General features: G+C 34.9%; 4 protein-coding genes across 9 annotated transcripts; 3 read left to right on the forward strand and 1 right to left on the reverse strand.

Moving 5' to 3' along the window:
* The first annotated feature begins 939 nt into the window (after positions 1–939).
* Positions 940–9,234, forward strand: LOC133303089 (uncharacterized). Its single transcript, XM_061502950.1, has 3 exons — positions 940–2,124; positions 7,920–8,178; positions 8,569–9,234. The coding sequence occupies exons 1-3, from the start codon at positions 1,151–1,153 to the stop codon at positions 8,725–8,727; spliced, it is 1,392 nt and encodes a 463-aa protein (XP_061358934.1). The 5' UTR covers positions 940–1,150; the 3' UTR covers positions 8,728–9,234.
* A 4,227-nt stretch (positions 9,235–13,461) lies between these two features.
* LOC133303080 (casein kinase II subunit beta-1-like) lies at positions 13,462–16,717 on the forward strand. Of its 6 annotated transcripts, none has more exons than XM_061502943.1 (6): positions 13,462–13,888; positions 14,365–14,369; positions 14,509–14,725; positions 14,935–15,044; positions 15,130–15,292; positions 16,222–16,717. In XM_061502943.1, exons 1-6 carry the CDS (start codon positions 13,711–13,713, stop codon positions 16,350–16,352), a joined length of 804 nt encoding a protein of 267 aa, XP_061358927.1. In that variant the 5' UTR covers positions 13,462–13,710; the 3' UTR covers positions 16,353–16,717. The 6 variants fall into 6 exon arrangements, with proteins under 6 accessions (XP_061358927.1, XP_061358924.1, XP_061358925.1 ...); XM_061502942.1 differs by having other exon boundaries at positions 13,466–13,888; positions 15,130–15,295; XM_061502939.1 differs by lacking the exon at positions 14,365–14,369 and having other exon boundaries at positions 13,467–13,888; positions 14,507–14,725; positions 15,130–15,295; positions 16,222–16,377; positions 16,492–16,717.
* Positions 16,718–19,618: 2,901 nt separating this feature from the next.
* On the reverse strand, positions 19,619–21,351 carry LOC133303091 (large ribosomal subunit protein eL43). The gene is made up of 5 exons (XM_061502952.1): positions 21,243–21,351; positions 20,935–20,974; positions 20,343–20,431; positions 20,142–20,224; positions 19,619–20,062 (listed from the first exon to the last, which is right to left on the reverse strand). Exons 1-5 carry the CDS (start codon positions 21,243–21,245, stop codon positions 19,999–20,001), a joined length of 279 nt encoding a protein of 92 aa, XP_061358936.1. The 5' UTR covers positions 21,246–21,351; the 3' UTR covers positions 19,619–19,998.
* A 1,967-nt stretch (positions 21,352–23,318) lies between these two features.
* LOC133303084 (FAS1 domain-containing protein SELMODRAFT_448915-like) lies at positions 23,319–25,422 on the forward strand. Its single transcript, XM_061502946.1, has 2 exons — positions 23,319–24,066; positions 25,343–25,422. Exons 1-2 carry the CDS (start codon positions 23,319–23,321, stop codon positions 25,420–25,422), a joined length of 828 nt encoding a protein of 275 aa, XP_061358930.1.
* The last annotated feature ends 1,402 nt before the right edge of the window (positions 25,423–26,824 follow it).

A 26,824-nucleotide genomic window follows, 5' to 3' on the forward strand; every position in this document is an offset into this window, starting at 1 on the left:
ACACGACTGCAACGCGCCAGATTCATAGTGTGCCACGTGTATATCGTTCCCGGAACAGTTACCGTTAACCTAAGGTAACCGTTATTGAACCGTAAGCGTAGCTATGAGTTGAGAATTGTGACCTGAGAAGAGGCGACGCGACCACAGCTTTGAGGTTCCGCTCTTCCATATTTACCCCTCATTAGGCTTTTATTTTACGAACTAACCATCCTCCTTTCTTTTTCCTTCTTGGTAAACCCTTCCTCATTTATAAGAGGCGTAGTGTTACTCCACAAATGCAAAGAATTCAACAGAATTAATAAGAATTTAAGATTGTTTTTACATAAGTGGTTAATTTATTACCGTTATTTATGAATTTGTATTGTACATTTAATAAAGGTAAATATATTTCTTCAACAACAACAACAAAAAAAGTAAATAGCATTTTAGGTCCCTGACAAAAAATACGGTCCTCACTTTAGTTCTTTACAAAAATAAATTAGTCAGTTAGTTCCTAACAAATTCAAAGTGGATCCATTTAGTTGAAATCGTGGTCCCTCACAAATTCAAAGTGGACCCATTTAGTTGAAATCGTGGTCCCTCACAAATTCAAAAAAGATCTATATTAGTCTCTCAAAAGAACTAAAATGGGTCCACTTTGAATTTGTTAAAGACTAATTGACTAATTTATTTTTGTAAGAGACTAAAATAAAGATCATATTTTTTGTTAGGGACCAAAAGAATGTTTACTAAAAAAAATGAAATCTACTAAAACAAGTGACATCTATTATTATATTTTTTTTATGTATTATGAGAAACATATTCACCTGCAATAAATACACCTCAGCATGGGTTGCAAGTTGGAGAGTGAATATAAGGTGGTATTTTAGAAAATCCGAACAAAGCACATGTCTCTTTGTTTGTTTTGTTTTTCATAGACGCCGGTTTCCAAATCCCACTTATCCATTGAAACGCAACACAAACACACTATGCATTTTACGAGCTCTGGTTTTCTCTGAATCAAACAAAACCAAAGCTAGAAACAGCAACTACGTTAGAGAAGAAAACAAAAAGCTGAATTGCAAAGCACCGTGATAGATACTAATCACTTTCAGGCACACACACCAAGAGACAAAACAAGGTACCATTTTTGTTTTTTGTTTTTTTTGGTATGTTAATGCGTCACCACCACAAATCTGAGCTTTACATCGGAGAAGAAAACATAAACCTCTCTTCCGATTCCACTTCAACTTCACTATCCTTCTCTCCAAATCCAAACCAAAACCATTTCTCAATCCAAAAAATTCCAACTTTTTCTTCTCAACCAGCACCAAACCCGCCAAGTCTCTATCACCATGAACGTTTCTCCAATAACCCATCATCACCATTTCAAACTCCACACTCCTCACCCCACAAGAGGCCTATAATGACCCACCCTTACCCTTCTTCATTCCCAACACCCTTTGGCGCAAAGTTTCCAACTTTGAAGCCTCTCACCCATTTCCGTTTCATTGTTTTCCTTTCCCTTTCCCTTCCTTCTTCTCTCTACTTTCTCGTTTCGTATCCTCGCTTGCTAGATTTCTTCTTCGTGATTGTTTTCTCAACAGCACTCTTGGTTTCTCTGAATCTGGCACTCCCACGCTTACCCTCAATTCGATTATTCCTCGCTCGATCGTTGCCTTCCAAGCTATCTTCCTCTTTTGCCGCCACATATTCTCCTCAGCCTGTTCTTTGGTCTATTGGGTCGAAGCAAGAGCAATTGAAAACCGCAACTTCGGGATCTTGGGTTCAAGTTTATAGCAATGGGGATGTGTACGAGGGTGAATTCCACAAGGGCAAGTGTTCTGGGAGTGGGGTTTATCACTATCACATGAGTGGAAGATATGAGGGTGATTGGGTTGATGGCAAGTATGATGGATATGGTGTTGAGACATGGGCAAGAGGAAGCAGGTATCGTGGGCAATATAGACAGGGTTTGAGGCATGGAATTGGAATCTATAGGTTTTACAGTGGTGATGTGTATGCTGGTGAGTGGTCTAATGGCCAGTGTCATGGGTTTGGAGTTCACACTTGCAATGATGGGAGCCGTTATATTGGGGAGTTTAAATGGGGTGTCAAACATGGACTCGGCCAGTACCATTTCAGGTATGTTTTTGTTCTTTGCCTAACAACATCATCAAAGTTTTGTTTTTTAGGTTTACAATTGTATATTTACTATGCCAGAAATGTATTTTCTGTCTTGGTAAATGTTTGATTCTTCATTAAGCTTGTAAGAATGGAGCCATGTTCCATGGTTCACCGGATTTGAGTGTAGAGTTGGATTAAGTTCTTAGGTTTGTTGGCTTGTAACTAACTGAGTAATTCTTACGTTTGATGGCTTGTAAACTAACTGAGTAATAATTTCAACTGGTCATAATTTGCTACCGAAATACAGCTTGGAAGATATAGAGATTTGACATTATCTGTTTAGGCTTAGTGTTCTCGGATTGTTCAATGCAATGGGACTTTGGTATTTCGGTTGAAACTTGCTGAGAATTTCCTAAACGATGGTTGATACGGCAGCTTTTGTGTAAATCTGATACAAGCCAATTTTATTGTCGTTTTATGAAAGCATTCATTTTTTTGTGGGCAAAAGTTTAGAAATATTTTCATCTGGCCTGGACTGGAGAAGTATGTGTCAGAGCATTATTGGACAATAAATTTATCCAATATTCCAATGCTTCAATTATGACTTCATAAACTACCCATATCAGGTCCTCTTGATATTAACATTTGTTAGTCATTATGATTCTAGACCACTTTTATCATTTGGAGTTTTGGTCGCAAAATATGACTATTCAAATTGTCAACAACGTGTTTTAGGAACACAAGTTGGATTTGTTACATTGCATATCTTGTTTTGCTAGTTTAGGGAGATATTGATTTAGCTTTACTATGCTTTATAGTTGGTCAAACAAAAAAATGCCAACTACATTTTGTTGCAGTAGCTGACGTGATGAATTTTCTTTCTATCTACTTTGCTTTTACTATGGTGTTCAATGAGTTGTTTATAAGGGTTGCTCTAGTTTCTCAATAACCACAAGACAATAATTTAATCAAATGTTCTGTATATCTCTTTCAACTTGCTTGGAACAGCTCTGCCTGTTTCTAAGCAAGCATATATGGGTGGATCAAAGCTTTTCGTCTCTCATTTGTTGTAGACAACTATTTTCTAAATTATTAATTATCTGCCTATGCTGAATTTGCTTCCTGTTTCTGCTAAATAAGAAAGACTTGTCTCAGTATCAAAAATATTATTTCTCAACCAATTTTACCTGTAATATACATATCCAGCTAAAATACTTGAAAAGTGATTGGACTATTGAATCTGTTATTGTGTAGCAGTGTAAGTGCAATTAATTGAAGTATTTCTCAGTTACTGTATCTATTGAAAAGAAGTTTTTGTATATTGATATTGAATAAATTACATGAGTGAGTATTTATACAAGAAAGAATCGCTAAGAATGACTAAGCGATGACTAATCAATCCTATCACAATCCTAATCACAATCAATTCTAATCAATCACAATTAATCCTAATCAATCATAATCAATCCTAATCAATCATAATCAATCCTAATTAATAGGAAATAAAAACGGAAACATGTTTGAATTCTAATTTTCTACACTCCCCCTCAAGTTGGGAGGTAAATATTGATCATTCCCAACTTGCCAATCAAGTCTTCGAATGCTGGACGGTGTAGGCCCTTGGTAAGAACATCTGCCGTTTGCTCTTTGGTTGGAACATATATCAAATGCACACTTCCATCATCTAATTTTTCTTTGATGAAGTGACGATCAACTTCCACGTGCTTTGTTCGATCATGATGCACAGGATTTTGAGCAATGCTAACAGCTGCCTTGTTGTCACAATATAGTTTTATTGGTAGGGAATATGAAATCTTCAACTCTTGAAGAAGTCTTCTCAACCAGATTCCTTCACAAACTCCATGAGCTAAAGCTCGAAATTCTGCTTCAGCACTACTTCTTGCAACCACTGTTTGCTTTTTGCTTCTCCAAGTAACAAGATTTCCCCACACATAGGTGCAATAGCCTGAGGTAGATCTTCTGTCTACTGATGAGCCTGCCCAATCTGCATCAGTGTAGATTTCAATTGTCCTTTTATACCCCTTTTTAAAGAATAATCCTCTTCCTGGAGTATTCTTGAGGTATCTAAGCACCCTATAGACTGCACTAAGATGCTTCTCCTTGGGTGAGTGCATGAATTGACTAATCATACTCACCGCAAAGGCAATGTCAGGACGCGTATGAGATAAGTAGATTAGTTTACCAACCAATCGCTGATATTGTTCTTTATCCACCTCATTCCCATCTTCAATACCTAACTTGGTATTAGGTTCCACAGGTGTCTCAGCAGGTTTACACCCTAACATTCCTGTTTCCAACAAAAGATCTAGAACATATTTCTTTTGTGTTAGAGTGATACCTGTTTTGCTCCTAGCAACTTCCATACCAAGGAAATATTTGAGAGTGCCAAGGTCTTTGAGTTCAAATTGAGCTGCTAGAAATTTCTTCAAGGTGTTCAATTCCTCAATATCATCACCTGTAAGAATTATATCATCTACATATACAATAAGAATAGCAATTTTACCATCCTTAGAGTGTTTGTGGAAGAGAGTATGATCAGTCTGTGCTTGAATGAAGCCTCTTCTTTTGACTGCTTGTGTGAATTTGTCGAACCATTCTCTGGGAGACTGTTTCAATCCATATAGAGACTTTTTTAGTTTACACACTGATCCATTTCCCTTTTCAAAACCAGGTGGAGGATCCATATAGACTTCTTCATGTAAGTCACCATTTAGGAATGCATTCTTCACATCTAACTGTTGCAGAGGCCAATCTAGATTGGCAGCAAGAGATAAGAGAACTCGGATGGTATTGACTTTAGCAACCGGAGCAAAAGTCTCATGATAATCTATCCCATGAGTCTGAGTGAAACCCTTTGCAACCAATCTTGCCTTGTATCTGTTGATGCTATTATCTGCATTGAATTTTATTGTAAACACCCATTTGCATCCTACTGCTTTTTTTCCTTTGGGTAGGGTCACTCTCTCCCAAGTTCCATTTCTTTCTAAAGCATTCATTTCTTCAAAGACAACATCCCTCCATTTTTTATCATTGAGAGCCTCATGTATATTTCTCGGTATCTTTGTACTATCCAACATAGTATTGAAAGCACGAAACCCTGGGGACAACTTTCCATATGAAATATGATTAGAAATAGGATGAGTAGTACAAGATCGAGTACCTTTTCTGAGAGCAATGGGCAAGTGTAGATCATTTTCACCATGACACTCAAGTATTGGGGTGCTGGAACTAGAACATGGTTCAGAATCCTGGCAGTGTAGAGGCTCTGGGTTATTCACACTTTGAGGAGGCTTTCGCCTGCTATAAACTTGTCCCCATTTTGAGGAGGCTCCTGATGGTGAGGATTCTGTAGCTCCCCCTGTTTCCAAAAGTAGAGGTAATACTGTGGCATTAATAGGTTCCCATGACTGATCTTCATCTACTCCTATAGACTTCCCCTGAAGAGAAGTCGAGGGGAAGAAAGGGTCATTCTCAGAAAAAGTGACATCCATAGAGACAAAGACCTTACGAAGAGAGGGTGAATAACACTTATAGCCACGTTGAGTAGGAGAATAACCAATAAAGACACACTGGAGAGACTTAGGATCAAGCTTAGACCGTTGATGGGAGGGAATATGGACAAATACAACACAACCAAATAACTTGAGAGGTAAGGAGGAGACACCTCGGAAGGAAGGGAAAATACGAACAAGACTAGAAAGAGGAGACTGAAATTTCAGAATGCGAGATGGCATTCGATTTATCAGATACGAGGCAGTGAGAACTGCCTCTCCCCAAAGATATTTAGGAACACTCGTGGTAAACATAAGAGCCCGAGCAACTTCAAGGAGATGTCGGTTTTTTCTTTCCGCAACTCCGTTTTGTTGGGGTGTGTCAGGACACGAGCTTTGGTGAAGGATGCCATGTTGGGAAAGATATTCTCCAAGAATAGAGTTAAAATACTCTTTGCCATTATCTGTACGAAGAATTTGTATAGCAACTTGGAATTGGGTTTGAACCATGGCATGAAATTTTTTAAACACGGATGCAGCATCGGACTTATCCTTTAGAAGATACACCCAACAAACTCGAGAATGGTCATCAATGAAGGTAATGAACCATCGAGTACCTGAAATATTTTTAACACGGGCTGGACCCCATATGTCGCTATGAATTAAGGAAAATGGGAAAGAGTCATGGTGAACTTTAGAAGGATAATGAGCACGAGTATGCTTGGCAAGTTGACAAATATCACAAGAAAACAAACTTGGACTTTTATTAATAAATAAGTTTGGCAACAACTTCTGAAGATAAATAAAATTTGGATGGCCTAGCCTACGATGCCACAGCATAACATCATTACATGAATCAAAAGGAAACATAGAGTTTTTTTCTACGAAAACAGCTTCATGAGTCACATCCTCCTCAAAGTAGTAAAGTCCACCATCCTCTCTAGCACTGCCAATCATCCTCTCCGAGTCCTGTTCCTGAAAAACACAACCATGTGGAAAGAATTTAGCAAAGCAATGCAACTCAGAGGTGAGCTTGCTAATGGAAATGAGATTACAAGTCAGAGAAGGAACATAAAGAACTGATGTCAAAGTAATCAGCTCAGAAAGTTTAATGGTTCCGTGTCCCGCAATCTGGGAAAAACTGCCATCGGCGATCTTGACCCGAGAAGGTTCAGAATATGGAGTGTATGAACAAAACAAGCCAAGATTACCTGTCATATGATCAGAGGCTCCAGAATCAAGGATCCAATGATTTTGACTATCAACATGGAAAGTTTTACCTTGCTGGACCACATGACTAGTGGCCTTGGGAGGTTGCTCGTGGTAATAAAAAGAGTGTTTTGAGGAAGCCATGAATAAAAAGAGAAGGGTTGACCGTTGATGAAAAATCAAGTTTTGTAAACTTTTGATCTGACCTCTGGAACAGGAAGGGGAGAAGCCGGCGAGAAGGTCTGTGCAAGTCGCGACGGAAAAAAAAAACGTCTGGAAGGCGGTGCGTGGTGGTGCGTGTAGCGGCTGACGACGATGGGTCCAGCGGCGGTCGACTCGTCGGATCCTTCTGAGTCGAATGGTCACCTCACTTTTTTTGATCGGAGGTCAGTAAACTAGGTTTCTGTGTTGGACAGATTCAAGGCGGTGTTTAGGAGGTGTTTGACGGTGATGGAAGTGTTTGGATGGTTATTTCAGATTTGAATTAGGGTAGGAACGAACCCGCTCTGATACCATATTGAAAAGAAGTTTTTGTATATTGATATTGAATAAATTACATGAGTGAGTATTTATACAAGAAAGAATCGCTAAGAATGACTAAGCGATGACTAATCAATCCTATCACAATCCTAATCACAATCAATTCTAATCAATCACAATTAATCCTAATCAATCATAATCAATCCTAATCAATCATAATCAATCCTAATTAATAGGAAATAAAAACGGAAACATGTTTGAATTCTAATTTTCTACAGTATCAGTTCAAGAATATAACTTTCGAACTCTGTCTAGCTTTATTCTACAATCGTACATCATTAATAGCTGGAACTCAGTATTGAATTTGATTTACATTTCCAGAACTGTATTTTTTTTTTACTACTTCACATTTTTTAACATGGATAAAGAACAACCTCATTGGAAGGAGGTATAAAACTGTTATTGTCATTAATGCTGTAGTCCTTTAAGGTTTCTATATATTGAACGCAATACAAATGAACAATTGTGATTGGAAGGTTTTGTATACTCAACAAATACAAAATAATCTCTTTTGACTGGGTCTTTATGTTAATTTTGTGTATGCTACTGCAGAAATGGGGACATATATTCTGGGGAATATTTTGCAGACAAGATGCATGGTTTTGGAGTGTATCAATTTCAGAATGGTCATCGGTATGAGGGGGCATGGCATGAAGGAAGAAGACAAGGACTGGGAATGTACACTTTCAGAAATGGGGAAACACAATGTGGTCACTGGCAGAATGGGATTCTTGATGATACCAAAAGGCAAAACAGTCATTCTGGGTCTCCATGTGCGGTGGACCATGCTAAGGTTTTAAACGCAATCCAGGTAATAACCCTTTTTGCACTCATTATGGATCAATATGCACATAGAAACATCTACTAAAAACACAAAAGGTAGTAGAGGAATGGAAAAGAAAAAGATGAGGGGGAAGTTATTCTTTTCTTTCTTTTCTTTAAAGGAAAAGAAAAGGGAATTAAAAATAATGATAGCATTATATTAATATATTGTTTTGCTGCTCAATATAGTCTCCTTGCTTCTTCCTAATTGTTATCATAAAAGGACATTCAAATAAAGAAATCAGGAAGCAACCTGGACCTTCCCCAATTTTATGAGACTCAGCTCTCTGCATAAGCTACTTTGACCTTCTGGTCAAACCTTAAACCACCTGATTTCTTAGGCACTAGAATAATGTTACACTTGTCTCATTCTGAGCAGGATGCACATTGTGCTGCTGAGAAAGCTTGCAATATGGCAAAGGTGGATGATGGTGTGAACAAAATAGTGGCTGCAGCTAATAAAGCAGCAAACGCAGCAAGAGTGGCAGCTGTAAAGGCTGTGCAAAACAGGATGCACCATAATAACAATGACAAATGATACTTCTTACCATTCACTCAATGTTTGGATCATACAAAAGCATTTCATCTGTATCATCGACCATCATAGGTTGCATACAGAACATTTTTAGATATGAGAGAAAGCAAAGGAAGCAGAATGAATGCGAGGAAGATGAATCATAAAAATGCAGAAAAATCATGAGATCTCCTCTGAAGTTTGGTTGCTTAGTTATGTACATTTTCTTCTTCTCCCCACTTGGGAGGTGCCTGCTTGGAACCACTTTCTGTCATTGAACTTGATGGCAGATTGCGGAGCAAATAGGTTCCTCACTCTTAGTGGCTGTTTTTATATGTATAGGAAGAGTAAGAATATAATAGACTATAGAGTTACAATGTGTAAGGCTTAAGTGCCAAAAAGATGGCCAAAGTTTAGCGTAGGTTTTACGTGTTGGATTCCTGTTATGAACTTGTTAGTGTATCTATATGCATTTGGGTGGGTGCATTTATAAAGTTGCTCCCCAGCCAGTGTTGTATGTGTTTGTTGAAGAGTACCAATTTTAGAAAGCTCAATTTCGTTATCATTTATACGATCAGACTAATGCATGAAATAACGATGAATGACTTAGAGCTCCTTTGTTTCGCCTTCTTCAAAAAGTAATTTTTATCTCTTCCTTAATTTAGAAGTGCTTTTAATAAAAGTTAAAGATATTTATATTTTTATAAAAATATTTAGTATTTCAAAAAAATATTTAGTTTTTGAAAAAAAATATTTGACTTTTGCTTTTTTTAGAAGTTGAAATTTTTAGCTTAGGAAAAAAAATAGATTTTTGACTTTTTTTTGTAACTTCTGCTTTTTTTTAAAAGCAACATCCAAACGCACTAAAAATAAGAAGTGTTTTTTTTCATAAAATAAAGTCCATCTAAACGAGTCCTTAGTATATAAAAAAAAAGAAAAAGTAAAAATATGATATAACAACTATTATTTGAAAGAATTTTATGTTGTAGAATGATGGTAAACATGAAGGGCCGGCTTGGCTCAGCGGTAAGCTTGCTTGCCGTGGTGTGTCAGGTCGCGGGTTCGAATTAGCCTCTCTGCAAAAAGCAGGGGAAAGACTGCCTAGAGTATTCCCTTCCCCAGACACTCACGAAGTGGGTATTTGAACTGGATCGGCCCTTTAGAATGATGGTAAACATCGCAGCAATTTCTATTGGAACTTGCGTCAAACAGGCTAATCAATGTTTGTTTCGTTGAGTACAATATTATCAAATACCCTAGTGCACAAAATTTTGATCCTCTTAGAATTCCGTTACTCCAATATTTCTTTAACATATGTTTCGTTACCATTAGTTAGGATAAGGAAGACATGCCATTACACCCCTCTCTTTAACATGATCCATCTGGTTCTTTGTATAAGCATCTTATACCCCAAAAAAATTCCTTTTAGTGTCGTACAAACATGTTTTGGAAATCGAATTATACATTGAATCATCGAAACTTTCAAGTTATGTTTTTAATTGGTTTAACCTGTTAAGTTAGCGATTAGATATTCGTTGAACCAAATAATATCTAATCAAAAAGCATAACCAATTTAAAGTTTAACTGGTTCATTCAGGCTCATTTTGGTACGGTTTCTAAAACTTCGATACAAACATAATAAATACTTACATACATTAAGTTGAGGAGAGATATTCTTACTACCAAAATTTTTCACTACCAACTTACTACTTATCTAATCACCATTAGATTAACATTTTCTCTCTCTCTCTCTCCAAAAACTTTTTAACATTATCTCTCTTTGATCCAATGATGATGTGATGGGTAATAAGTTAAGAATTTTTGGTAGTTAGAATATCCTTATTCCACTAAGTTATCTTAAAATTTTCAGTATACATAAACTAGCTAATAAAAATAAGAGTTTATGGGTCTGTTTGATTGTGTTCTGGTTTTTTTGTTCTTAAAACCGTTTTGAAAAATAGTTATGAAAACAGTTATTTCCAATATTTTTTTCTTTTTGAAAGTTAAAAACCAAAATAAAAAACAAAAACAACTCAGACATGTTCTCTAAATTTGATTCTAAAAACAAAAAAATAGTTATAGTTTTTTAAACATTTTTTACAAAACATGTGCTACCAAACGAGTTTTTTAGTTTTTTTTGTTCTGAAAACTAAAAGACTGTTTTTAAAAACAATAATCAAACAGAGCCATATTTCGGGTTTTATCTTTCATTTTACAGGAAAAGCAGTGTTGTTGATTTCTACTGAGAAGATTTGATGTGGGATCCATTGATATTGTTTTCTCTCTCCTTATATTTATTTCTCTCTCTCAAATTTTCTCTTTGCAAGAACTAATAGTATTTTTCCCGTAAAATGAGAAAGATAAAATCTTTATATTTATTATAGGGAGTTACTGTAATGCGTAGTGTAAAATAATTTATTTACAAATTAATTTATTTATATTAATAAAAAAGAAATAGATTATACTTATTATCATTTTTGGCTTACCACCCTTATTATATGTCGTTGATTTTAAATTGATCCAACTATAAACTAGTGTTTAAAAACTTGGAACATGCATCAAAGTGTCACTTTTTGGCAAATTTTTTACTTAAATGTCACGCGAATAATACATTTTACCAGACTGCCCCGCATCGAAGTTCCCTACGCCTAGTAGCAAATTTTGTCGCCTATGATTTCGTGACACGTGGCCATATTACGTACCAAATTCGCTACCACTAGTGACGAATTTAGTCCAGTCAACTTTTTCCTGCAAAAGTGTGCCACGTGTCACAAAATCATTTGCGAACGAAGTTTGCTACCAGTCGTAGTGAATTACATCGCGAGGCAATCTGGTAAAAAGTATTGTTCGCCTGGCATTTGAGTAAAAAATTTGCCAAAAGGTGGCACTTTGGTCGATGTTCCTAAAAACTCGGCCCAGTCATTGACTCGGTCGAGGTCGCAGGGTCACGGGTTCAACCGGGAGGTCACGGGGTCACTTTGCTGACTCGGTTTTATATATTAAAAAATATAAATATATATATCCCATATGAAAAATTAAAAAAAAATCAACCATCAATCATCAAAGTATTAAACTATCAAAGCATATCAACCACAAGTCAACAAATTACATCCACAAGTCACAAGCTAATTAAAGTATCAAACTATCAAAGTATAAAAACACATATTCCAATGGAGCTAGTGAAAAGTTATATCATTAAACTCATGCCCTCTTTGTCCTTCTCCACCATTGCCATCCAAACCTCGAGGAACATTGCTTTCATTTTGGGGTACACTGGCCATATGAGGTTCATCATCTACATCATCCTCATCTAAATTCAATTCATCTACAATAACAGCAAAGCATTCTATTTTACGTGTACTTTTTTCTTGAAATAAAACACATACATTACAAACTGCTTACCAAAAAAAAAAACATACAAATTTGTCCAGACTCTAGAGAATAAAATAATAGCATATGAAGAAATATACCTTCCCCTTCAAATTTTTTGCTTCTTCTTGAAATACTGGAATGAACTTGCCTGTATCATTTGAAGTCACAAACAACAACAACTGAAAATTAAAGACACACATAAAAATTATGAAACAACATGTGAAAAGAGATCCCTTACCGAAGAGAGAACGACGAAGAAGAGGCGGCGGCGCGACGAATCAATGTTGGAGAGAGAAGAACCAGCACTGCGGAGGAGAGGGAGAGAGAAGAACGAAGAGAATAGGAGGAACCACCACCACGGTGGAGGAGATCACCGGATCAGAGAGACTGAGTCTAAGAGAGAAGATTGGAAGAGTAGAAGAAGAATGATTCATATTTCAGATCTAGTTCTAGATTTATGCAGTAACGAGTTTTTTTTTTTTTTTTTTACACCAAACGATGTCGTTTCATGTGTAATTTTTTTTTTAAAAAAAAATACAGTGATCCCCTCTAACCCGGGAGTCACTGAGACCCACCGATTTCGGGGGTCAGAGGGGTCAACATGTATGCAGGGTCTAACTGCTGAACCCAACCCTTAGAGAGAGAGAGAGAGGGTTAGTGACCCGACAGGGTTTTAAAACACTACTATAAACAATATGATAGTAAGAGTCTATGATGCACCGACACTTCAAAAAACTTGACGTGTCGTATCCGATACTTCCCGATACTCTGACACTCGTCGACACTTCAACACGCTTTGTAGAGACTCAAAAAAGGGTTCAAAGGTTGCGTTGTGTTGCGTTTTTAGTTCCAACTGTTAGATTCATTTGATTACAATTACCATTTTATTGAGTGTAATATATATATTTGAGATATCTTATGTTTCTTTGCAAAATTGATAGATATTATAAGTTAAAATCACTGAAGGAAGGTTATATTTACAATCTTTACGTCTTACAACCATATCTTAACCATTGATTTCCGCCAATGAACTGTTATTATTTTCGCAAATCAATTTATTAATTAACTATTAATTCGCAATAAATGATGACCGTTGATTGACAAAAATCAACGATTAAAATATGGTTGTAAGATGTTGTAAACAAAAATAGATTATAAGTATAACATTCCTCATTGTTGAATGTTAAATATAATATATACAATATAAATTAAAAATATTATTTAATATCAAAATGTGTCCTGTATCAAAATTTAATGTATCATGATGCTGTCCGTACAACATAAGTAGAAGTGGTGGTGTTAAGCATAGAAAGTATAACCCCAACAAACTTGTAAATAGATTTTTATAAAATGTGTCGACAAAAAGCAAACAAGCTTATATTAATTTGCGATGAAGGGAATTAGGAATTAGGAAATAGGAATAGGTATTGTATGTTTGTATGTAGGTAACACTGAATCAAAAACCCTAGCGCTTTCTTTTTCTCTAACTGGGAACTGAAAAAGAAAAGAGGCGAAAAAAGGCATTTCATTTTCATAGTGAGGGAAGAGGGTATGAGTATGATTGGGTAACATTAACATTAACATTAACAACAACATTAACATCAACATTTTGGGTTGAAAATCGGAAAGGGAACTATGTACAAAGATCGAGGAGTTTCTGTGTCGAAATCGGAGGATCGGAAGCGAATCAACGACGTCCTCGACAAGCAGCTGGAGCGATCCTCACCGTCCACTTCAAGGGTCATCAACGCCAAGGATAGGTCCGATAAGGACCCTCGCTCCGCCTCCATCTCCAAGAATTCCAACATCTCTGGTACCATTTTTTTATTTTATGGGTTGGGGTTGGGGTTGGGTGAGACCTAATTTCCATTTTGGGATCCAATTACTTAGTGGTTTAAGGACTTTGATGAGCATTCAATTCATCTCTCCACTTAATTTAATTTAACGTTACATATAGATACTCGTAATTTAGGTGATTAATTCATGCTATCAGCTACTAGAAGCTACAGGTGTTACTACAATGCACTTTAAGACTAGAGAATAGTTTCAGAACTCAATTTATGCTAATATGGAAGGCAAAGTATGGAATGCATTGATTTGATACCCTCTCATTATATGCTCAAGGAAAATATTTCGTCATAATCTACTCTGTTTTTTTCCTCTGTTATCTTGTAGTATTTTGTCATGTTGTCGTTTCTATTTTGTCATGTCCATCCGTTTCAAGCGAAGATATATTTTTTTTAAGACAATGGTGAGTATAATGCTATGGGGGAATAGTTGCACAAAAAGATATTGTTGGAAGAATGGTCGCAAGAGCTGACAATTTAAGAGAGAGAGAGGACACTTGATGAATATATAATTGCCAAGACTGGCTTTAATGAGCTAATTTTTTTTATTTTATTTTTTATATTTTCATGTACATTGGCTGCAGAGGAATCGGAAACAGACAGTGAAGAGTCAGATGTCAGTGGTTCTGATGGAGATGACACATCTTGGATCTCATGGTTCTGCAATCTGAGAGGAAATGAATTCTTTTGTGAGGTTGATGATGATTACATCCAAGACGACTTTAACCTTTGTGGATTAAGTAGTCAAGTGCCGTATTACGACTATGCTCTTGATTTAATTTTGGATGTTGAATCCTCCCATGGTAAGCTTGCATACATATTTTTAGACTTTGTGTGCAAGTCCAGAATACTAGTGCATGGATCTCTCTCTCTGTTTTTTTTTTTTTACTCTGTTGTGAAAACTATTATTGTTGAAGCTGAATTCAAATTGTACACTTGTATGTCTGTCGCTTTGATTACCTACTTGGTCATTTTTGTATAATGGCTACTTTGGTTTGGATGGAATTTATAGGTGACATGTTCACAGAGGAACAAAATGAGTTAGTTGAATCAGCAGCAGAGATGCTTTACGGTCTGATTCATGCCCGATACGTATTGACAAGCAAAGGAATGGCTGCCATGGTAAGATTTCACTGCCACTTATAACTGTTTCCATGCTGTACTATCCAAGAGATTGGAACTGTTACTGATGTTGGAACTTTTGCAGCTCGACAAGTACAAGAACTATGATTTTGGCAGATGCCCGAGAGTTTACTGTTCTGGACAACCCTGCCTTCCAGTTGGCCAGTCAGACATTGCCAGATCAAGTACTGTGAAAATATACTGCCCTAGGTGTGAAGACCTTTACTATCCTCGGTCCAAGTATCAAGGCAGTATCCTTATATTTATTATTGACCTTCTTTGTGGAGGGTTTTAAGCTGATGCAGCTATCTATCACTATGTCACTGAGAAATACTTCTTTAATTTTCTTGTGCCTCTCCCTTCATTCTTGGTTTTGAGTTTCATTCTTTAGTCTGTCATATGAGTAGCTTGTTTGTATGCATGTAGCCTTTTATGTTTAGTTTTTTTGTAATTTACTTCTCACTTACATATACCAGCATGTATTTGCATTCTGTAAAGGAAAAAAAATTGCATGTGGATCATAAACTGCTTTCGAAACATGATCAGTGGTCTGTAAGAACTACTGGAAGCTCTGATAACTTTTCTTAAAATATTTATTTCCTGTACTTGGATGTGTTATTAATGTAGGCTAGACAATGGTGGTCCATAATGGAATAAGAGAAAGTAATATTCAGACAAGAGTAAGAGATATCTGGGAAGTTTTGGTGACTTAATGAAAACAATACCTTATTTAGGGTTTAGAGAAAAACTATATCTGCAATTTTGCTTCCAGCTGTTGTATGCCTCAAGCATAAGGACAGTTTCTGAAAACTTTGGGCAAGCTTATGTTTAAAAAAAGTTGCAGAAAAATGAACAACTCTTTGGAACTGTAAAAGTTTTGGAAGACTACTTTGCTTTAAACTCTCTCTCTCTGTCTCTCTCTCTCTCTCTGTTACTCTCTAGTGTTAAGAAATTTGGTCACTCTTGTTTGCTAGTGCATTTTTAAAAAGGATTAGACATTATTTTATTAATTTGTTTGTTTTGCGTCCATTCTATAGAACTTTCTTATTTAAAATCCTGATATGTATATGATTTTTGGGATGGTATGTCACTCTCTGTTTTGACTATATAATTGCGGTATAAATTTTTGGTGGAACACTGTATCCTATACTTCACAAATTTCCTTGAATCTATCTAGACATTGATGGAGCTTATTTTGGAACAACATTTCCACACCTCTTCCTGATGACGTATGGACAACTGAAGCCACAGAAACCATCACAGGGCTATGTTCCAAGAGTTTTTGGGTTCAAAATTCACAAGCCATGAAGCTGAAGTTTAATCTTTCATGAGAGTAAGAGTCTGCCCATGTCTTAATTAACTCTTCCTTGTAGTACTCTTTGCAACATCCAGCAGATCATAAGCTTTTTGAATTAGTACAATCTAGATCTCCATTTTCTTGTTTTAGGAGCGTGTTGTAAAGAAATATGCTGACATTTGAAGCAAGTGCCTAGTTTCACTTTCAGCTTCAAATTCAATGTGCAAGTGCTTAGGTACTTGATCATACTTTTTAATGGTTTATTACAAATTGTATTCTTGCAGTTAACTTTACTTAATGTTGTCTATTATTATGCCTCAGATTACGGATCCCCTGCTATTTTTATATTGTTTTATTCCATTCCCCCCTATTTCTTTAGCCTTTGAATTTGTGGATTTGATCTCAATGGATTCATACATTTTACTAATTTTATAAGTTAATTTGTTCTGATGTTAAACTCGTCTATCTAACATAAATATTGATTGTATGGAATATGAATTCACAATATGTCCCTCAAGTGTGTCTCATGGCTATATGTCATTACTGATTTGAATCCTCTCACTATGCGCTTGTTTGTGTGCATGCATAACTACATACTAAATGCGGAAGTTATTGGTTCTTTCGGCTGCAGAAAAATGTGAGCTATTCTCTATTCATCTAATTTCTGAGGGAAATATAATATTTACAGTTTTTTTATCTTCAACTTCTTTTTGCTGAATCTGTATCCCCAGAGAATACCCGATTCTCTTTTAACTTGCTACTCCCCAGACATAAGCCAAGCCACCATAATCCCAGCTTTGGCTTCTATACTTGTTTGGTTCATGTTTCATCCATAATTACTACTTATGAATTTTCGTTCCACCTTGTTTGTTACGGGTTTATATGATTTTTATCTGTTCCACTTTTGACCAAAGTTCCTAAACCGAAAACCAAGTCAGTTGATTGTCAAATTGGTTATACTGGCCGTTAAGTTGATGTTCATGAGGGTAATGAATAACAGGAATCACCATGGGGATTAGCGGCTAGGAGGGACATAGGTTGAAGCGGGTTGGATTGATTCAAATCATTGAATTTAGATTTTTTTTTTTTTTTAAATCTTGCCGACATTCTGTTTTGTCAAATTTGTTCGGTACTGCCAAATTGCCTGCTATATATATATATATATATATATATATATATATAGGTTATTAACAAGTTTTATATCAAAGTTTACATTATATAATAAATTTTTAATGGATTATTTTATCTCAGTCTAACGTTAGATTTTTATCATTTTGATCATATTTATAAAACATATATTAATGTAAAATTATTTAATATTTATTAGTATATATCAAATTTAATGAAATATATTTTTGAAATATATGAAAATAAAAATTCTTATAATATATATTTATTGTTATTCAATTTTTATAAGATTTGACACAAATAATATATGAAGTTACCAAATGGTGCTGGTTAAAATTATTTTTATAACATTGAATGGCTCTATTAGCTGATTTTATTTAATATTTACCATTGTAATGAAAGTTTTTATTATATCCAAGAGGAAGTGCTATGGTATATGTTTTTTGAAGATGATATTGTGCTTATTGATGAGACTAAAAACGATGTTAATAGAAAGCTTGAATTGTGGAGAAGCATGTTGGAGTCTAAAGGATTCACATTAAGCCGGAGCAAAATTAAGTATATGAAGTGTACGTTTTCTCTGGTAAGAGATGTAGATCAAGATCTTGTGCATCTACTTGGTCAAGAGGTACCCAAGAAAGATATTTTTAAATACTTGGGATCCATTTTGCAAAAAGATTGAAAGATTGATGATGATATAAATCATAGAATCAGAGCAGGGTGGATGAAATGGCGTAGTGCATTTGGATTTTTGTGTGACCGCAAAATTTTCCTTAAGCTAAAAGGAAAATTCTATAGAACAACAATAAAGCTTGCAATGTTATATGGAGATGAATATTGATCAGCACATAGGCAACATGAACATAAAATGAGAGTAGCAGAGATGAAGATATTAAAGGTGGATGTGTGGTTAAACATGTGACACCATTGATATTTTTTGATCTAACGGCTTTCAGATGAGGTGTCAAATTTTAAATTTGACACTGGTGTCAAAAGATCCTACCTTATATATATTATTTTATTTTTATTTATTTTTATTTATTTTTATTTATTTTTATCTATCCGTTCCTTTCATTTGAGTTCATTCAATTAGTTCTCCAATTAATTTGGGATAAATGTGTTGTTGATGTTGATATTGATAATTATAAAATATTATGCTAGTCTAAATTAAATAACCCGAGACCTAAACCATTGCACATCAATTTTTATTAGTTCAGTTCAGTTTAGGATCCAATCATATGAACCAACAGCATTGGATTCGCAAGTTAGTTACAAAGCACTGATACCCCTATTAGAAAGAATGAAAGTAGCGCTAGGGTAAGATTATTGTGGTGTTAATGCTGGTTGAGTACCGATCATGGCGCATAGCATAATTTCCAGGTAAGTAGTCGAATTTGGACTCGTTAAACAAGTCATAAACCAGCGGCTATTGATTGAAGGATGGAAGAAGAGGGACAGCATGAGAAGAGGGTGAAGGAAAGTAGAGAGTGAAGCAAGGAAGGTTAGGAAAATAAAGACATAAAGATTTAACAAGTGAGTTAGTCTTTTCCTTTTTTGTGTTGTGAACACATTTTAAGAGTGCGTTTGCATTTGCTAAAAAACAACAGACAACACGGTGATTAGCTGACAAAAGTTATAAATTACGTTGTTACTTAAGTTATTCTTTATCCAATGCTCTACTATTTTACAAATCAACAATTTTCTTTGCATTGCTTTGCTATCCCTAATCAACGCTCACAGTAAAATCCTTACATTTGCATATTATGATCTATGCATGCTGTTTTTTTTCCCGAAGTTTAAGAGGAGATAAGAAAAAAAAATAATGACAACGAAGGACTTAATGGCAGTAAATCCCCAAACTTAAATAGGACATTTCAGCACCTAAACTAATTCTAATGCAAAATGGACAAAGCAAATGGGTGCTCGAGTTAATAAGACAGTAAAACAAAAATATAATAAAAAGGAAAGTGATAAGAGAAATGTTACATTTGTCTAGTCACTATGCAGACCTCATTGGAAGCAGCCCCATAAGAAAGCATCATGTTGTAATATATGGATCAATCAAGTGATGCGATCTTTCTACTAAGCAGTGAAACTTTGTATTATTCAATAGAAAATCTAAAAGCTTTGCGTATTCAATCATCGAAAAGGCAAAATATTACTTTTAATGCCACCATGCCTTCACTAGAATCACAAACAAGAGCAGAGTCAAGGCCATAACGAAACTATAAAAACATAGGTAGAGTTCTTAAGAGGCATTTGGGAGAAAGTTAAAATTCAGCTTAACAAGCATGGGAAAAAAAGAAGCAATGAACCTCTTGAAGTTGCAAAGAACAAAGAACAAAAGGAAACTACGAAGCTAAATTTGTCTAACAGAAAGAGTTCCAAACAATTAAAATTAAGAGTTCATCATCTCAGGTAAAACTTAATCTGGAAGTCAACTTTGAATACAACCAACGGAGTTCTCTGAACATAAACTAGGCATTTCTCGCAAGTCTAATTGACCACAAACTAGCATTAACCAAAAGCTCAACTCTCGGTTTGTTCCCTCAACCTCCTTATGGTGCTTCGTACAGTCACAGCACTTGCAGTACTGTCAAAAAAGTGAGAACAAAGTCAGGAGGCTGATTAGGGAAATAAAATATTGAAGCAGAAAGGAAGAAGAGCATTACTTCAAAGTGTAGGCACCGCCAGCTTTCACTTTACCACAGTCCTTGCATCCCCATATTCCTACAGCTTTCCTCTTCACAGCATACTGCCCCAAACAATTGATCATCAGAATTCAAACATTTGAAAAAGTTAGATTTAACCTACTAAAAACCTTGACAGACGATAAGTTCCTACAGACATAAAATCACATGTGGTCGGTCTACCTTTCCACAAAATTCACAGAAGAATTTGCTGTGTTGACTAACTTCCATCTTCTTAATCTGCTTCCGCAGACTAGCCCCATAACGGGTACCTGATATAAGATAACAGGAAAAAACGGCTTCTCAGGAATAAATCCAAGCAAATCAAACATATTCTTGCAATAGCATTTTAAACATAACCTATAAATAAATCCAAATTTGATGATGTAGAAAATAATAATGGCCTATAAATACTTCAAATAATGAATTAGATTAAATAAAAGAGAATAACAGTGGTCAGGCAGTTTAATTTTGCCCCAAAATCTTAGACCCGTTAGGTTCTAACCATCCCCTGTATATAACATGCCTAGCCATAACATGCCTAGCACTGAATGATTCTAACCAGTAAGCGTTTTAACAACTTTTAGCACACAACCAATCATCTGCAATTTAGCAGCAATACATAAATCAATAACCATTCTTCCAGAAACTCAAGAATATATACATCAATAACAAAACCCTGCATAGGTGAGCATAATAGCTGACATGCGCAAGACAATGACAAAAACGCAAGGAACAAATCAGATTCCACAAAAAACATAGTTATAAGACATACCGTATTTCCCAACAATGCCAGCCTTCTTTGTTCTCTTAGTCTGCAAAAACGAGACAGTATTAACTTAAAACAATGAAGCACAAAAAAAGAGAGAAGTAAAGTAAAATATACATGTAAAGAGAGACCACAAACACATAACAATCCGTTCTAGATTCCTTAGTTTGATCTATCTATATGGTATACACCAAAAAAATATTGAAAATAAAAAATCATAAAATCGATTGAGACGTTCTGGTTCGGAGGTTGGTAGTGGGAGCGAACAGAAGTAAGTAAAGTAAATCAAATCAATTGAAGAGAAGAGAAAGTACCATGTTTTCGAGATCGAAGGCTCTGCAAGCTTAGAACGACGAAGGTTGCAGCTAAAGAATGGAATAGTCAGAGAAACCCTAATTCCTTTTTGCTATTTTTTATATAGAGCCACGTTGGGTGGGTACTGATCCGATTTTTGAAGTAAACGGGCCGTGTTCAATGCCCAATAATAGAATTTAAATTTTTTTTTGCCAATTGGAATCAATGTATATGCTACTTGATATATGGATCATGGGCTAAAGTACTGAAAATAATATTTACAAAAAAAAAGTACTGAAAATAATGATATATGGATCATGATATGTGTATGGGAGTTATTAACCTTATATTGCATAACATAAATATTTTATATGGGTGAAATAAAGTTGTAGGGCTCATAATTAAAAAAAAAATAAAAAAATAAAGAAAAAATAGGCACAAAATTTCATGAGTGTGTAACATAAGATAGTTGTCTTATATGACATAAGACAACTATTTCCCTATATGTATATGCCACAATGTGATATTTTGATATATAATTTGGGTTCATTTTTTTTTTTTTTCAGTTACTGCAGATAAGTGATCTGCAGTAAACTCAATATGACATCGTTTTGGGCGGAAATTATGGTGTTTTTGTAATTTTAATTTATTTCAGGGTTATTATAGTCTTTATAATTATAATTTTATAATCTTTCAATCCCAAAACGACGTCATTTTGAAAGTAAATGCAGATAACTTATCTGCATTAACTGCAAAAATATTTTTTTGATATAATTTTAGGGAAAAGTATTTGTCATTTTAAATGACATAAAATTATGTCATTTTAAGAGAGAGATAGACACAAAATATAATTTTTTTTTAAATTTAAATTAAAAAAGAAAATCATTCACTTTCTCCCCCATGATTTTCATTCTTTGTGTCTATCTCTCTACTAAAATGACATAACTTATATCATTTAAAATTACAAAGATCAAATCCATAATTTAAGGGTTTTATTTATCTGAAGTAATAGGAAAATCATACTCTTTCCTACCCTCACATCGATAAGTGAGCTGCTCTTTTTTTTTTCTCTCTCACCTGGTGGGTCCTACTTTTGACTAACTGTGTGTGCAGGAACAAAATTTTATTTTCGTGTTGTTTGAGACTAATAAACCCCTAATTTTAAATATATTAAAGAGTTTTATTTTTTGTGATGATCTCATCGCATGGATTGTGTTATAATCTTTCTTTTTTTTCTTTTTTCAAATGTTTGTTTTATAAACAATCATCTAATGATGATATAAAAATAAGAGGAGGAATTGTTACGGGTAGTAAAAGTTCCCTCAATTGTGAGAGGTGTTAATATATAGTTTTTTTTTTTTTTTTTGGTAAAACAGAAGGTCTAAGTCAAAAAAAAAAAAAAAAAAAAAAAAAAAACCAAAAAAAAAAAAACTACTGAACAACTAAGGTACGGGGTTTGTCCAAACCAGCAAAATCAGCCAGGAACAACAATACAATTGAATTCTAGGAGGAGACTCTTTGCTAATAAAATAATTTAAATTTTCATTGTTATCCAAGATGAAATTCGCCATCCACACATATGTTCCCTTGTGTTAATATACAGTCTTACACTTACTTATTAGCATGATTTGTTTGATTGAAATTGTTGTATTATATGATATAAGAGTTTATAACTACGTGGTTACGAATTCGAATTTTATCGTCCCTTTTCTAATAAAATTAAAAATAAATCAAAATCAGACAAGGAAAAAAAAAATTGAAACAATTATTCACATCAATTAAGTCAATTATATTCTCCACTCACCCTATGCTATGGTACTGCATTTATTAGAACATCATAATAATCTAATGCTACTTAAATTTTTTGTACCAGCTTAATTGAAAATTATCATTATACTGGCTACATGTTGCAGCTTCCAATCATCCAGGAAGTGTGTGAAGCTTAGTTGGTGAAACAGCATCTTTGCATGTGCACACAAAAAAGTTGCGTCTTTCCTTATTCAATCTTCAGAATATAGAAATGCCCTTTTCATGATAAAACCATCTTATTCAAAAGAGAAGAGAAATCAAGCAACTTGCAGCAGAAAACATCAAACATGGCAAGCAATGTGTTCTTGGTGGTGTCATTCCTCCTATTGATGTCAATTTCATCAGTTACCCCAACAGGAACTTATGCAAGAAACCAAGACCTTCTCACAGCCACTGAAGAGATGCAAAAGGCTAATTACTTTACATTTGTAATGCTCATCAATATGTCTCCACCTGACACAAGACTTCAAGGGAATGTGACTTTCTTAATGCCCAAAGATCGAATGCTGGCTAACATGGTGTTGCAAGAAGGATCCGTTTCTAGCTTCTTGCTAAGGCATTCAATCCCATCACCTTTGCTCTTTGATACATTGGAACAATTCCCTACAGGGACAACTATTCCAAGTTCATTGCCAAACTGCATGCTAAGAATCACTAACAATGGTAGGAAGAATTTTGTTCTCAACAATGTTAAAATTATCAGCCCAAATCTATGTGTAGCAGGATCTTCAATTCGATGCCATGGCATAGATGGGGTTTTGTCAGAAGCTTGTATATCAATAAATAACTCTAGTGTTCCTAGTGTTCCCAGTGTTCCTTTACCTCCATGTCTTAACAGCACAGAGCCTTCATGTAAGGCCTCACCTCCAATTCCATCTCCTTCTTTACCTTCAGCTCCTCCTAATAGAGACAATCCTAGTCCTCCTCCTACAGTGACAGCCCCTAGCCCAACAGCACCAAAATCAGGGTCCCCCCACTTGTTTTCTTATGATGGATCATTCCATTTTGTCACATGCTTGATGTTCTCTCTCATAGGTATCTATTTTTAATTCAAGCAGATTGAGAACTTCAAGTTCTGCTAATTGAATTAACAAGAAAGTAAGGTACAATATTTTGAGGTGCTTGTTGTAGTTCAAGGTCATAAGGAGTTTACTTATTTTATTATCAGTTAGGTCACATACAATGCAAAAATCAAACAAGCTTATTGATTTTATTATAATTGGTATGTTGTAATGAATTTTTTTCTCCTTTTTTTTCCCCTTCAAAATGTTAATGTACTGATGTTGATGTTTCGCTAATGCAATTTGCCAAATTTCATTCTCTTAGACAGTAAGCAAAGAACAACACCTAGTAATTATGTGATTTCAGGTATGCTTTTTGTTGAGTAACTTGTTAGCCATCTAAAAAAAGGAAAATAAAGCAGTGAAATCATAATTTGTTAGACTTAAAACAAAAGTTTTCCCTTTTGTCAAATTAAAACCAAGTAAATACTCAAATCAAGAAATCATTAGAAGTGTATTGAATATACGAATCTTCCCATTTTTACTTAATCCATCTTTTATTAACAGCAAAATTAATCGGCAACTCTTAAATTTTTAACAAATGCCTCAGTACGTTACACTATAAACTTTGAGTTCATTTAATTTAAAGTTACTTTAGATAATTTTATCTAATATTTATCGAAACGATGTCATTTTAAGGCAAAAATCATGATGTATTTATAATTTTAATTTATTTCAGGATGATAATAGTTTTTATCATTCTAATTTTAAATTTTTTCAACACAAAAAAAATGCCATTTCGGTGAACATTAGACAAAATTATCTAAAGTAACGTTAGATACTTTTCCCCAGACTTTCAAATTAGATTGCCATTTATAAGCCACTGAACTTTTTAAATTTCTTCTTATTTGTTTGTTGGCTTATACAACTCAACCGAACAACAATCATCAGCTATAAATTTTTCTTTTTCCAAAAAATGTTATTTTATGTTCGGATGTTAAATTTGAGAAATATTTTGAGTAGTTGAAGGTTTCTTTAATTTCCAATTTCTTTTTAAGAAACACATAAGCATAGCTTAAAAAACCAAGATTTCTTCATTGTTTGGTGCTTCAACTTAAAAAATAAATAAAAAAATCATCCAAATACAATTAAATTTAACAAAATTATTTTTTACTCCTTTTATTTACCAAGAAGGAACATCAAAATGAGTACATTGTATTTGTACCAAAAAAAACACGAGTATATTGTATAATATCCGTTATACAATTAAAAGATGCAATTTTAATAATGTCAATGAAGGTTTTTTTAAGGTTATTACAAAAAGTCTGATATGGGTTTTGATAGTGACCCAGGGAAGAAAGAGACAGAAGAGAAGATTCAAAGAATATAGATGAGAAACAGAATGCCTTTGTATTGAAATCAATCGAATGAATGTCCTCTACAATCTTCCTCCTATTTTATTCAACTACAATAACTGTCAACACGTGCTACCCACATGGCTACTAATTACATGGACTCTCTAAACCTTAAAGGCTTCCTCCTCATACGTGGAGCTCTATTAGTTACTCTATTGGACTCTCCTTCTAGCAATGGCTGAGTACTCCTTTCTGCCTCTTCCAATCCAGCTTCTGATTTCCTTTCATGACCCTTCATTGTATCAATACCCCCATCATGGAAAACAACCTTGTCCTCAAGGTTAAAAGAAGGAAATTGTGATTGCAATGCGGCAAGTGTTTCCCAAGTTGCACTCTCTGTAGGCAAATCCTCCCAAAGTACTTGTACCTCCTGAATTCCTTCATCATTAAGTCTGGAAGCTAAAATCTGTTTAGGTTGCAACACAGGTAAGCCACCAGTAAATGCACCAGGTAATGGAAAAGAATGAGTACCATTATCCCCTTGAAAGGGTTTCAAAAGAGACACATGGAAAGTATGATGAATTTTGGCTGTTATAGGCAAATTTAGCTTATAAGCAACCTTGCCAATCCTCTTAGCTATTGAAAATGGACCAAAGAATCGATAGGACAGTTTATTAAAAATCCTCTGGCCTGCTGATTGATGTCGAAATGGGTGGAGTCTAACCCAAACCAAATCACCAGGTTTAAACTGAATGTCCCTTCTCTTTGTATCTGCCATGAGTTTCATCTGATGTTGTGCCTTCTCTAAGTTCTTGTGAAGCTGCAATAATAGTTGTTGTCTATTCAACAGCATGTCATCTACTTCAGGGACAGTTGCTGACTGTGGAAGATAATCTTTCAAAGAAGGAGGATCTCGACCATAAACCACCTTAAAAGGTGTCAATCCTGTTGCTGAATGAGTAGCAGTATTATAGCAGAATTCGGCCCATGGAATGAATTTAGACCATTGCTTGGGAGACTCAGCAGTGATACACCTCAAATATTGTTCCAGAACCCGATTGACCACCTCAGATTGGCCATCTGATTGTGGATGATAAGCTGTGGACCTCTTCAATTTAGTGCCACTCAACTCCCATAATTGCATCCAAAAATTGCTAAGAAAAATAGGATCCCTGTCTGAAATTATAGAACGGGGTACTCCATGCAATTTGCATACCATCTGGATAAAAAGGTTAGCAACCTTAATAGCATTGTATTTGCAAGGCAATAAACCAAAATGAGCCATCTTAGATAGTCTGTCCACTACCACCAGGATTGTAGTATATCCAAAAGAATTTGGGAGGCCAACAATAAAATCCATTGAAAGATCCTCCCATATCCTTTCAGGAATTAAAATTGGTTGAAGTAAGCCAGCTGGCTTTTGGGTTGGTACTTTAA

Source organism: Gastrolobium bilobum, unplaced genomic scaffold, assembly GCF_033153095.1.
Source record: "Gastrolobium bilobum isolate Gb01-03AN ecotype WA unplaced genomic scaffold, APGP_CSIRO_Gbil_v1 utg48080, whole genome shotgun sequence".
Classification (NCBI taxonomy): domain Eukaryota; kingdom Viridiplantae; phylum Streptophyta; class Magnoliopsida; order Fabales; family Fabaceae; genus Gastrolobium; species Gastrolobium bilobum.